This window comes from Heterocephalus glaber, unplaced genomic scaffold (genome assembly GCF_053883595.1).
Source record: "Heterocephalus glaber isolate CG9 unplaced genomic scaffold, H.glaber_assembly_v1.0 deba00001538, whole genome shotgun sequence".
NCBI lineage: Eukaryota > Metazoa > Chordata > Mammalia > Rodentia > Bathyergidae > Heterocephalus > Heterocephalus glaber.
In genome coordinates this window covers 25,270,770-25,285,380 of record NW_028258333.1, presented here as the reverse complement: position 1 = coordinate 25,285,380, position 14,611 = coordinate 25,270,770, and the positions used below count along the sequence as shown (strand labels likewise).

At 36.8% G+C, this 14,611-nt stretch overlaps 1 protein-coding gene across 1 annotated transcript in view; it reads right to left on the bottom strand.

Annotated features, from left to right (window-relative positions):
* Nucleotides 1-674: 674 nt before the first annotated feature.
* The window catches only part of LOC110350101 (oncostatin-M-specific receptor subunit beta-like), a 48,562-nt gene continuing 34,625 nt past the window's right edge, over nucleotides 675-14,611 (bottom strand). The window contains 3 exon segments of the mRNA XM_087189324.1: nucleotides 675-13,606; nucleotides 13,608-13,772; nucleotides 14,309-14,444. Of these exon segments, the coding sequence (XP_087045450.1) occupies nucleotides 13,585-13,606; nucleotides 13,608-13,772; nucleotides 14,309-14,444 (323 nt within the window). The 3' untranslated portion in view covers nucleotides 675-13,584.

Sequence of the window (14,611 nt, the reverse complement as noted above, 5' to 3'; positions counted from 1 at the left end):
ATCCCATTTGTTGATTCTTGATGTTATTTCTTGTACAACTGAGATTCTGTTCATAAGGTCCTTGCCTACACCTATGACTTCAAGAATTTTACCTATTTTATCTTTCAGCAATTAAATGTTACTCTTTTTAATATATTGATCTTTGTTCTATTCTGATGTTAGCAAGAGATATGGATCTAGGTTCAATCTTCTGGACACAGATAGCCAGTTTTCATAGAACCATTTATTAAAGAGGCTATCTTTCCTCCCGCATGTGTTTTTGGCCCCTTTGTCTAAGTTCAGATAGCTGAATGTGCTTGGGGTTGTTTCTGCTTCATCTATTCTGTTCCACTGACCCTTATGTCTATTTTTGTGTCAGTACCATGCCGTCTTTATCACTGTTGCTTTCTAATACAACTTCAAATCTGGGATTGTGATTCGCACTACTTTATTCTTGTTGCCCAGGATTGGTTTTGTTATTCTGGGTTTCTTCTGCTTCCCTATGAATTTTAGGATTCTTTTCTCTAGTACTTTCAGGAATACTGTGGGTAGTTTACTTGGGGTTGTGTTAAATCTACATATCAGTTTTGGAAAGATGGCCATTTTGACAATAGTGATTCTGTCTATCTAGAAATAGGGGATATCCTCCCGTTTTCTGATACCCTCTTTGATCTCCTTTTTCAGAAAACTGTAGTTTTGTTATAGAAGTTTTTTGCTTTCAAGATTAGGTTAATTCCTAAATATTTGATTTTTCTTGATGCTATTGTGAATGGCATAGTGTTCCTATTTTTTTTTCCTCAGTGAGTGTACAGGAACACTACTGATTTTTGTGTGTTGATTTTAGTTTGTTTGTTTGTTTTTGGTACAGGGGATCAAACTCAGGACCTTGCAGTTGCGAGGCAGGAGATGGAAACACTGAGATAAATCCCCGCCCCTGTATGTTAATTTTATATCATGCTATACTTCTGAATTTGGTTATTTGTTCTAGAAGTCTTTTGGTGGAATTTTTGGGGTCTTCTATGTAAAGGATTATGTCATCTGCAAGTAGAGATAACTTGACTCCTCCTTTTCCTATAACTTCCCTTTACTTCCTTTCCTTTTATTTCTTTCTCTTGAATAACTGCTCTATCTAATGATTTAAGAACTATATTGAACAGGAGTAGTGATAGTGAACATCCTTATCTTCTACCTGCTTTTAGAGGGAAACCTTTCGGCTTTATCTGATTTAATATGATGTTGGCAGTAGGTTTGTTATAAATGACTTTTATCATTCTGAGATAAGGTCCTTCTCTACCTGTTTTCTTCAGGTTTTTTTTTAACATCAGTGGATGTTGTCCCTCCTCTCCCAAAGGGTTTTTCTGCATGTATTGAGAAGATCTTGTGTTTTAAAAAAATGTTTGCTTCTGTTTAAGTGGCATATTACATTTATTGATTTGTGTAAGTTGAGCCATCCTTGGATCCCTGGGATGAAGCCTAGTTGGTCATGATGTACAATCTTTTTGATGTATTGTTGAATTCTGTCAGTATCTTGTTGAAGATTTTTGCATCTATGTTCATTAAAAGGGGCTGTCCTGTAGTTTTCTATATTAGTTGTTTACTTGTCTGGTTTTAAAATCAGGGTAATGCTAGCTTACAGGAATGAATTTGGAAGTACTCCTTCCCTTTCAGTTTCATTAAAAAGTTTAAGAAGTATTGGTGTTGTATCTTCCCTGAAGTTCCTGTAAATTCAGTGGTGAATCCAGTGGGTCCTGGGCTTCTCTTAGTTGATAGGTTTTTTATTATTGCTTCAATTTGATTGCCTATTTTTGACTTTAGGGTTTTTATATATTCTTGCCTCAGTTTTCATAATTCATATGTATCTAGGAATCTATCTCTTTTAGATTCTCCAATTTATTGGTAAATAGATCTTGAAAGTGGTTACTAATAATCTTCTGAATTTTGGTGGTGCCCACGGTGATTTCACTCATTCCTAGTAATACTGATATGGTTCTGTTTTTCCTTCTTTGGTAAGACTGCCTAAGAAGTTGTCTACTTTGTTTATTTTTTTCAAGAATTTGCTCTTCCAGTCATTGATTCTTTCTATTTTGTTAGACTCAAGTTTGTTAATTCCACTCTGACCTTTATGGTTTACTTCTTTGCACTGGGTTTGGACTATTCTTTTTGTAGTATCTTCCAGTTTATCATTAGATTATTTATTTAAGCACATTCTTTTTTCTAATGGGTGTATCAGAGCAATAAACTTCCCTTGTAAGATTGCTTTATGTCCTGTAGATTCTGACATGTTGTACTGGCATTATTGTTTGATTCTAGGAATTGTTTAATTTCTTTCTTGACTTCTTTGACCTACTGAGTGTTCAAGAGTGCATCACTTGATGTCCAGGTGTTTGTAAAATTCTGTGGTTTCTAATGGGTCACAGAGGAAATTAAAGGAGAAATCAGACAGTTCCTTCAAATAAATGACAATGACAAAACAACATATTGGAATCTATGGGACACAATGAAAGCAGTCTTATGAGGGAAATTCATAGCAGTGAATACTCATATTAGGAAAACAGAGCGAGCCAATGAAAAAACCTGATGCTGAACCTCATGGTCTTAGAAAGAGAAGAGCAGGACAAACCCAAAGCTCATACAAGAGAGGAAATTATAAAGATCAGGGCAGAAATCAATGTAATGGAGACTAAGAAAACAATACAAAAAATCAGTGAAGCCAAGAATTGGTTCTTCAAAAGAATAAACAAAATTGACAAACCCTTAGCCAACCTTATCAGAAAAAGGAAAGAAAAGGCCCAAATCCATTCAATTAGGAATGAAAAGGGTGAAATTACAACAGACCCAGCAGAAACCCAGAGGATCATCAATACCTACTTCGAGAACCTAGACGCCAATAAGATGGAAAACACAGAAGAAGTGGACAGATTCCTAGATATGTATGAATTACCAAAGTTGAATGAAGAAGATCTAAAAATTCTAAACAACCAAATATCAATCAATGAAATTGAAAACATAACTAAAAACTTACCAACCAATAAAAGCTCGGGTCCTGATGGCTTCACTGATGAATTCTACAAGACATTTAGAGAGGAACTACTGCGACTACTGTTTAAATTCTTCAATGAAATTGAAAGGGAAGCAATCCTCCTGAATTCATTCCTGGAAGCAAGCATCATCTTGATCCCCAAAGCAGAGAAAGACCCAACCGAAAAGGAGAACTATAGGTCAATCTCACTAATGAACATAGATGCAAAAATCCTTACTAAGATACTGGCAAATAGAATGCAGAAGATCATCCAGAACATCATGCACCCTGACCAAGTGGGATTCATCCCAGGGATGCAGGGATGGTTCAACATATGCAAATCAATCAATGTAATACACTATATCAATACAGCCAAGGACAAAAACCATAGGATTATCTCCATAGATGCAGAAAAAGCATTTGACAAAATCCAACGTGCATTTATGATAAAAAAACCCTACAAAAAATCGGAATAGACGGTCTCTGCCTCAATCTGATAAAAGCCATCTATGAAAAACCAACTGCCAATATCATACTAAATAGTCAAAAACTGAAATCCTTCACACTAAAATCAGGAACAAGACAAAGATGTCCACTATCACCACTCTTGTTTAATATAGGTTTGGAAACATTAGCCATTGCAATTAGACAAGAGAAAGAAATAAAAAGAATAAAGATAGAAATGAAGAAGTCAAATTGTCATTATTTGCAGATGACATGATACTCTATATAGAAGACCCCAAGAACTCCACCAAAAGTCTTCTAGACTTAATAACCAAATTCAGTCAAGTAGCTGGTTACAAGGTCAACACACAAAAATCAATAGCTTTCCTCTACACAAATGACAGACTCACTGAGAGAGAAATAGATCAAATAATTCTTTTCACAATAGCATCCAAAAAACTGAAATACCTAGGAATTAACCTAATGAAAGAAATCAAAGACCTCTTCTCTGAAAACTATGGCACTATGAAAAGAGATTGAAGATGATATCAGAAAATGGACAGACATCCCCTGCTCCTGGGTAGGAAGGATTAATATAGTGAAAATGGCCATACTTCCAAAACTGCTACATAGATTTAATGCAATTCCAATTGAGATCCCAGCAGAATACTTCATGGACCTTAAGAAAACAATCCAAAAATTCATTTGGAACAAGAAGAGACTCAGAATAGGAAAAGCAATTCCAGGTAACAGAGACATGGCAGGGGGTATGACAATCCCCAACCCGCAACTATACTACAAAGCTACTGTGATAAAAACAGCATGGTACTGGCAAAGAAACAGACCTGAGGACCAGTGGAACACATTAGAAGATGCAGAAACAACTCCAGACACACTCAGCCACCTCATCTTTGACAAAGGAGCCAAATACTCTCGCTGGAGGAAAGATAGCTTCTTTAATAAATGGTGCTGGAAAAATTGGGTTTCAAAGACTAAAACTAGACCTATATCTTTCACCATGCACTAAACTAAAATCAAAATGGATTAAAGATCTAAATATAAAAACAGAAACACTGAACTGGCTGGAACAGAGGTTAGGTAGAACTCTTGAAGACATCGGTGTAGGAAAAGATTTTGTGAAAAAAACCTCAGTTGCCTGTGAACTAGCACAAACAGTCAACAAGGGGGATCTCTTCTTATTAAAAAGCTTCTGCACAGCAAGAGAAACCACCAGTAGTGTGAAAAGACAACCCACAATATGGGAAAAAATCTTCATGTCCTCTTCCTCAGACAAAGTCTACTATCTTGAATCTATAAAGAACTTAAAAAAATCAGACCTCCCAAATTTAAAGACCTAGTCCAAAAATGGGCATCTGAAATGAACAGACATTTCTCAGACAAAGAAGTAGAAATAGCAAATAAATACATGAAAAAATGTTCAACATCACTGGTCATTCGAGAGATGCAAATGAAAGCAACACTGAGATTCAACCTCACTCCAGAAAAAATGGCTGCTATCATGAAATCAACCAATAACAAATGCTGGTGGGGCTGTGGGGAAAGAGGAACCCTGCTCCACTGCTGGTGGGAGTGTAGACTGGTGCAACCACTGCGGAAATCAGTATGGAGATACCTCAAAGAACTAGGACTGGATGTCCCATTTGACCCCGCTATTTCACTGCTGGGGATCTTCCCCAAGGAATTAAAAGAATCATACCACAGTGATATATGTGCACCCATGTTCATAGAAGCACAGTTTGTAATAGCTAAAACTTGGAAACAGCCCAAATGCCCATCAACTGGAGACTAGATCAAGAAAATGTGGGGTTTTTAAAAAATAAAATGGAGTACTACTCAGCCATCAAAAACAAGAAATTAGAGACATTTATGGCTAAATGATGCACATTGAGGCAATACTCTTAAGTGAAATAAACCAAATAAACAAAATGTTTTTTAAATAAAATGGAGTACCATTCAGCTATCAAAAACGAGAAATTAGAGACATTTATTGGTACATGGATGCACATTAAGGTGATACTCTTAAGTGAAATAAATAGGACACACATGTGTAAATATCGAATAGTTTCTCTAGTGTGAGAAACTGAAAGTGTAAATAAGGACTAAAAGGTATAATAGATAATGGGAAATAGGAAGAAAAGGGGCAAAGGGGAAGGGGAAGTGGGAGGGATAGGGGAAAGGAAAGAAGGGAATGGAATTAATATGAGAAAATGAGAAAAAGGAAACAAAGTCTTTGTAAATAGGGAAGGATGGAGGGGTTGAAGGGAGGGCAGGAGAAGGGAGGAAAAATAAGAACCAAGAGAATATGTAAAGGTGCATGTTTCCAATGATGAATGTCATTATATTGTACATCTAAAATGTACCAATAAAAGGATATATGAAAAAAAAATTCTGTGGTTTCTTTTTCAATTGATTCCTGATTTCAGTGTGCCATAATTTGATATTATACATGGAATGATTTTGACTCTTTTGTATTTACTTAAGCAAGATGTATTTATTTTTATTTTTTAATTAATTAATTAATTAATTTTGGGTTTTTTTGAGACAGGGTCTTGCTATGTAGTCCAGGCTGCCCTTGAACTCACTATGTACCGTAGGCTGGCCTCAAACTCATAGTGATACTCCTGGCCCAGCCCCCCAAATACTGGGATTATAGCCATGTGCCACCATGCTCAGTTTAAGCAGGATTTATGGGCTAATATTTGGACTAATATTTTGGTCTGCTTCTGGAAAGAATGTGTACTCTGTTGTAGGGTAGAACACTCTATAGATAACTATTAATTTTTTTTATTTGAAGGGGTGGTTCAGCTTTGATATTTCTTTAGTAATTTTTTGTTTAGTTGGTCTGTCTGTTTGTGACAGTGAGGTGTTAAGGTCTCCCAGTATGATTATGTTGGTGTTTATTTGATCTTTATGACCATCAGTATTTGTTTTATGGACTTGGGTGACCTGGTATTTGCTGTGCATCTATTTACAACTGTTATCTCTTCCTGTTGAGTTATTCCCTTAACTAAATGTAGTGACCTTTTTTGCCCTTTTTGATCAGTTTTATCTTGAAGTCCATTTTGTCTGAGAATAAAATTGCTACCCCTGTATGCTGTCACAGTCCTAGTGCATGGAATATTGTTTTCCATTCTTTGATTTTTAGTCTAGGAATTGTTTTGGATGAGTCTCTCAAATGTAACAAACTATTAAGTTGGTTTTTTTCAATCCAGTCTGCCAGTCTGTATCTTTTAATTGGGGATTTAAGGCCATTTACACTGAGAGTTATTACTGAAAGGTATTGACTTATTCTTGTCATTGCATTGTTCATCTCTTGTTGACTGCTTTATTTTTTCCTTTTTGTTTAACTACTCATATTATTTGATGTATTTATTCCATCTGACTTTTGTATTTGTTAGCTTTGTTGTTTCTGTTTAGGAAATTCTTTAATATTTTTTGGAATGCTGGTTTGGTGTTCATGAATTTGTTTAGGATTTTTGTCATGGAATTTCCTTATTTCTTTATTGATTTTGAAATACAGTTTTGCAGGATATATTAGCTTAGGTTGGAAGTTGTTTTCTTTTGGGAGCTTGAAATACTTCATTCTAATTTCTCCTGGCCTTCAAAGTTTATGATGAAAAGTCTGCTGTTATTCTAGTGGGTTAATCTTTTCTATCAGTGAATTTTTTTTTCTTTTCTCTGACAGCTTTTAAGATTCTGTGCTTGTGTGAGATTTCTGAAATTTTGACTATGATGTGTCATGAGGAACTTCTTTTTTCATCATAACTTTTGCCATTCTGTAAGCTTCACTTACTTGTACGTTGGGTTATTTCCCCATACTTGGAAAGTTTTCTGCTATGATTTCTGTAAGCAAATTTTTATTCAATATAATTTCACTTTAACTCCAATGAGCCTTATTCTTCTTAGCATTATCTAGTAGCTGTTGAATGAATTTTATTTGCTCTTTTGTTATTTTAAAGGTTTCTTTGAGTATATCATCATGTATTTCCACTCTGTCTTTGAGGTCTGAGACTCCTCACATTAGTCATTTCTACTGTTCATATATTTAATAGAATTCTTCGTCTTTGCAATTTTAGGTTGGCACCTTTTCATGGAATCTATTTCTTTTGTAAATTTATCATTCATGTTTTGAATTGTTTTGGTCAGCTCTTCTAATGTTTCTTTTGTTTCTTTAATAACTACATCGGTCAATTTGTTAGTTCCACTATCTTTTGGGTTATAGCATCTTTGAGCTCAATGAGTTTCTTTGCTTCTTTTTTAATCATTTCATGCAGCTCAGCTATTTTGTGTTTCATTTCCTCTCCATTGGTGCCTCTTGGATCTGCTTTTGGAGAGTTCAGAGTCTTTGGGGAATTTTTTGGCTTTGCCTTTTCATGTTCCCTTTTTTTGTGCTGAGAATTGAGGTCAAAAAGAGTGCAGAGAATTTTTTGTTGGCATGAAGATCTCTTTAGTTAGGTTCTGTCTTCCAGTGAGGTGATCTTAGCTTTTTTGTGAAAAGGGATTGTCTACCTCTACAACCTGTTCAATTTATTTGAGTTGGACCTAGTCATTGTGTTATAAGAAGAGAATGGTCCTGATATAACAGCATCAACATGTTGTAAACACTAAAACTTATTTTGATAACTTATCAGTCACAAACATTAACAGCTGTTTTTGATAATTTTATCCTTTTATCAATATCCCCTACAGACTATATTATATTTCCATTTGCAATTGTCTGGGATTTGGAGGGTGAGGGGAAGGAAAGAAGAAGCTGAAATAAGAGGGCTATGTCAGTGGGAAGAAAGGGAGGTAAGAGGAATGTCAATAGGTGAAAAATAGACAGGAAGTTGGACTCTGCTGGAATTATATTCATAATTTGGGTAAAGGTCTAGTGTTGAGGTTTGAGAGAATATTTGTGTAGGTGGAAAGGGGTATGAGGATTGGCAGAGAACATTTAGAGATTGAGGGATGCTGTGAGATTGTTGAAATCTGTTAATATATTTGCAGTTGGTTTGTTTGGCTCTTATCAGTACAATTTTGTTAAGGATTACCCTGACATGGCCTTGAATATTACTGTTTAAGTTATAGCACTGGTTAATTCTTATTCTATGCAGGCCCCTGGTACATATATGAAAGGTGGAGAGGAGGAGAAGGAAGGCAAGGAGGTGAAAAACTGAGATGGAGGAGAAAAAGAGAATACAGAGAAAAGAAAGTCAAAAAATAAAAGAGAAAAGGGACTAACAGAGAGATCAGAACAAAAGGAAAAACCCTTGCTATCACCTCCTCAGCAGCCTTCTTCCCTCTGTGACTCATTGAATTTTCACCAATTCACTGCCTGTTGCCAACAGGCTAGCTCCTGGCTAGGAGAATATAACTGAGAGAATAGACTATTAAAAATCCCTATATGGACACAAAAACTGTGGCAACAATTTTCTGGCTGAAAAGGATAAATATGTGTCAATTTATGTGGATCAGGAACTACCATGCCCTCTCTCGAGAGAAATTAATGTCATATTTTTGAATACCCCATGAGACTTCACTTTGATCAAGGAACATCTTTCACTGCCCAAACAATACAAGAATGGGCACACTCAAATGGAAGGCAATGGGTTTCCCACGCACCCCGTCATATGGAGACACTGGAAGAGGTAGCTGCCATCTCACACAAAAACTTAAGGAAGGACATCAAGTCAGCTCCTACAGGGTAGAACCCGATCTCACTAGGGCGGTAAATACTGACTCTAGTGCAGGAGAATCTTGGCATTGCAGTGTGTGTTAGGAAATGCATGTTTGGTGCAGGTAGAAGTGGGCCAGGCAACCACCTGACTGAACAGCAACTGTGAAATCCCAATCTTAGTATTCTAGTCATTGCTTTTCCCATTTCTCTTTAAAGCACATGTCCTGGTGTGGTTTGTGATAGTACCCTAGTTACCTACCCTCCAACTCTAATCTAGAGGTGATGCTCCCCCTATACAAGCTTACGTAAGTAGAGAATATGACCAAATAGTGTCAAGGTACAAGAGTGTCTTTAGTGGCACTGGAATTGTCTGATACTTCCAATTCTATGGGCAATATTTTTGGACTTGTCAAGTTTATACAAGACATGGTCTCCTTTCTTGGACTGGAAAACAGAGGCTGAACGGTCTGGGCTAAGCCATAAAGAAAATTGGTGTCCACAGAGGCAGTAGTCTCAGGGCAGGACAGACAGAATGGGGCATTAAACCAACTCAACCCAAACCCTATCCTATTGATAGGGATCACCTATGATCTTGGGAAGAGGATAGAGTAAAGCACTAACCTATCAAGCTGCTTTCCCCACAGGGACATGGCAGCTGAGTCCTGGAAGTATAATGCTTTTGTTAGGGTTTCCCAAGCTATGGTCACTGCGGGTAACCATGACACATTAAATGTACCACCATAGACCTTTCTGTGTCACAGACCAGAACAACCCTTTCATCCTGCACCAGTATTCCCAATGCCAGTGTCCACCATCCAAACCCGAAGCCAGGCTATCAAGTGAGGATCTGGCATGGAGAGAGTCCAGCCATGCCTTGTTTCTACTCAGCTGACTCTGTGGCAAGATTTTACAACTACAATTAACAAAACCTTGTTGGGCTGCCACTTGCCAATAATTATTTACTCAGTTGTTTAGGCTAAAAGTCAACCTAATTTTTTTTCCTTTTTAATCCACATGTTTTCTCTATGTAAGCCTCATCAACTCCTTTCCAAATTTCACTCATAATATGATCTCTATCCACCAACCACATTTGTCAAATGCTCTTCTAGATGTTTGCTAGCCCCTTGTCATCCATTAGGACTTGATTCCCTCAATATTCTCCCTAAAAATACTAGCTAAAGAAGCATCTTCAAGCATTCTCCATCCCATTGTTTGAATCTTATCTTCTAAATAGGACTTAAAATTACTTTTAAATTATTTTATTGTCTTGCTTTCGTGTTTACTATATAAATTCCTACACTACTTTTTCCAACTATCCCCTCAACATACCTCAGCATATAAGCTCCTTAGGGACAGTTGCTCAGTTTTGTTCATGCGATATTGGAGGGTGACATGGTGAATAAGCTAAAATCCAAAATATCGCTATACAAGTTTAATAGGTAAAAGAGGAAGGGAGAGCATCCTAGAAAAAAATGAACAACATGTATAAAGGTTCTGCATCAAAAGGGATTGTGAAACTGAGCATGATGTTGCAACCTATAATCCCAGCTACTTGGGAGCCTGAAGCAGAAGGACTGCAAATTCAAGGGTGGTCTGAGCAATTTAACAAATCTATTCCAATATAAATTTTTTTTTTTTGGTACCGGGGATCAAACTCAGGTCCTTGCGCTTGTGCAGCAGGCGGCAAAACCACTGAGCTAAATCCCCGGCCCCAAAATAAAAATTTTAAAGCCTGGTTATAGCTCAGTGCTAGAGTGCATGCCTAGCATACATGAGGTCCTGGGTTCAACCTCTAGTACTGAATCTGGAGGCAGTGCATTCAGGTGAAATAGAAGGCTCATGACTTTACTTTAACAGAGCAAGAGCAAAGCAGAGGGTAGTGACTGACCTGTGCAGGGCTCTACATGTCCCAGTGTGCAAGACTATCTGTGTTTTAAGAAAAATGCTCTGTTGGTTTTGAAGGTGGGAGGCAGGAGGTGATATATCAAGATACTTGTCTATAAGGTACAAAGCTATATCTGAGGTCCAAGTAAGAAGGGTAGTGCATTGGACTAGCAGTAATTATGCTAATGGAAAGAAGTGAGTAGGTGCAAGAAAACATTTAAGAGAAAAAAGCAAGTAGCAATTGCAGAAGGAGTGGTACATGAAAAAAGTGAAAGGATGATTTTCATAATTAACTTACAAGAAAGAAGATTGTAGGTCATGCCTTTCACAGAGATGAGATACACCAGAAGAGGACAACATCTCAGAAAGGAGCAATAGTGTGAGGTCAGTTTTGGACAAGTTTGTGGTGTTTCAGTGGAGAGGTGAAGGGCATAGTCAGATATACAAATCTATAGCTGAGAGAACCTTGCCACGTGGGTACAGGAAGTTCCTAAAACCACAAGCATGCATGAGATCATACACAGAAAAATCACTAAATAGTAGGAGAGAAAGCACAGGGCCAAGGCCTGAGGAACTGCAAATGTTGGTCTGGGCAGTGAGGATGAGCCTGTGAAGAGAGTGGGGAAGCAGGAGCTGCAGAGGTAAGAATAAAACCAGAAAAGGGGAGTCTCTATTAAAATGAGAGCTGGGTTTGAGAGCTTAACTAAAAAGCCACTTCTCTATTCAAGAAAAGGGAGCATACCAATATTATTCTTTCAGTGACTCTGCCATAGTTAGAAGCCTCTGGGTGTGAAGCGAACTACAAGTTCTGTGTGGCCAGTACAAAGGCCAATCTAGAGTAGTTGGCAGGAGACCAAAGAGCTCATCAAGTTAGTGTGATACCAGTGCAGAAATAGACAAACTGGCCAGCAGAGTTGAGTCTATGACTTCAGCACACACAACAGTGATAGTTGCCAGATTAAATCAGCAGGGAAAGAAGAACTATTTAATTAATAGAAATGGAAGGATGGTTACTCATAAGAAAAATTCTGTCTAATATCTCTACCTTATTTAGTAGTCCTAGATGGAATAGAGATTTAATTGTCTTTCTAAACAAAACTTTAAAATTCTAAGTAGAAAATTATTGGTGACTATTTTTCTGATCCTGGGATACAGAAGATTTTGAAAGATTTCTTTGAAAGATTTTGGTATATTTGTCTGTATTAAAATTGAGAACTTTTGTTTATCAATAGACATGCAAAAGAAAATGAAGAATTACAAAGTGTGAGAAGATATTAGCAATATAGCAATCAATAACAAAGAATTAGCATCAGGAATATAGAAATAACTCTTAACAGTGGAAAAATCATGAACAAGCCATAGAAAAGTAGGCAACAGCATGAACTTGTATTTAATAAAAGAGGAAACAGATGTGTTCAAAATGTAAGAAAAAGAGATTTAACCTCAAGGATGTAAGGGTCAAGGCTATCATAACATCAATTCAGTTGGTAATAATTAAGAATGACAGTACCAACTTTGAGAAAATATGTGAATCCATAGGATGGGCATGTATTGGGGAGGACATTTGGGATAACCACTTTGGGAAATAATTTGGGATAACCATTTGAGAAATACTTTAATATGATTTCATATGGTAAACGTATCTATTCTATGTCTGAACCAATTCCACTCTTAGCTATGTACTCCAGAAAAACAACTGTTAGATATATACTGAACACACATACAAAAATGCTCATGTCAATTTAAAACTGTAATCCAAAGCAAAAATCTTGATACAAATTTGTATCCACTGAAAGAGATGCATGAAATCTGGGTGTGGTGGCACATGCCTGTAATCCCAGCTCTCAAGAGGCTGAGGCAGGAAGATTTTCATGAGTTTGAGGCCCACCTGGACTACATAGTGAGTTCAAGGCCAGCCTGAATTACATAGTGAGACCTGTCTCAAAACAAACAAACAAACAAACATAAAATAAAATATAAACCCAACAAAAAAGGAGACGGATGAATAAGACATTGTGTATTGGGCCAGAGATTTAGCTCAGTGGTTCCACTGCCTGCCTTGCGAGCACAAGATCACGAGTTTGATCCCCGGTACAAAAAAAAAAAAAAGATATTGTATATTTACATGAAATACTATGTAGTAGTAAAATAGAATGCAGCAACACTCAATAATATAGCAATTCAAAAATATAGAAAGTAATTACTAGATTATTACAGACAGCTTAATGTCTTTTTGATATATTAAAACTAAACAGAATAAAAACATTTTTAAGTACATAAGAAACAAGCCTGCACACATGCACATCTATACATGACTTAAAATAATAGTAATCTAGATGAGAGAAATTAGGGAGCCTATGAGATAAAACAGTAAATAAATATATGTCAGAGTACTGGTTTCAAAGTTGCTTAGCTCATTGCTGCTTAAGATACTAAAACAAACAAATAATAGGGGATGAGTGCATCTAAGAAGATTCATGGCATAAACTATAGGCATGAAGTATAAATTTCACATAGGCTGTTAAATAGGTAAAAATCTCCAACACTATACTTGATCGCATGGTGTGTCAAAGGTATGTCAATGGCCAGAGTGAGCTGCCAACTCTAACCTCACCTCGATGCGTCAGGTTAAAAATTGTATTGACACTCCTCTTCCTCAAGTAATTTTCAGCTGTGAGTGTGAAGTTGTATGTTTCTTGCAAATCTCGAGAGATTTCCCAATTGCACTGGTTGTTGTGTTCACAAAATTTCTTTTTCCCAGAAAATCTTAAAAAACAGAATGACAATTTCGGAGTTAACATTTTTGTCAAAGCACATGAATAGTTATGTCTTTGGCACACTCAGTGACCTTCAAACTGCATTCCATATAATGACATTGATCCAGTACCAACAAATACTAGTAATGAAATTCATTTCAGTGAATTTGTTACATGTGATTAAAAGGGTTAACAAGGAATTCATGATTCTCCCTCATGAGTGGTGAGAAAATCAATTAATTTACTTTAATTATTCTTTAAAAGTCAGAAAAGTTAGATAAAGCATGATGACCAGATGAGACTCTTCACACATAATAGATATACCATTAATTGTCTTTCTTACTTTTATTGTACATACTTGAAAAAAAAAAACCTGAGGTAGAAAGTATTATACACACATCATCACCTAAACCTCTTCTGTGGTAGAGGAGATTAAAAATGTTTGTATAACTTTTCTCCAACAACTACGTTTAGTTTTATGTTGTCACACGCATCATTAACAAGAAAGAAGGAAGACTGTCAACAGTGTTACCAGAGCTGACTTACGATTCAAATAAAGTGTAGTGTTGCGAAGGCTGTCCATCAAAAAACAAGCCAGTGTCCACCCCAGGATCCCAGGAGCAGCTTAGAGTCTTGAAGTCCTGAGTTTCACAAGAAAAGTCCTTGGGCTCCTCAAGCACTTCTGCCCATATGGAGAAAAAAGGCACAGAGGTAAGGCCTATTAAGCCCTTTTATCGAGAGACAAGTCAGATGGGAAGCTCTGTTTGGGTCTGAAGCCAGTGAAGGGGAGGCTGACCCACTGGTTGAAAGGACCCATGGGGTTGAAGCCCCCACCCCCAGTCAATAGCC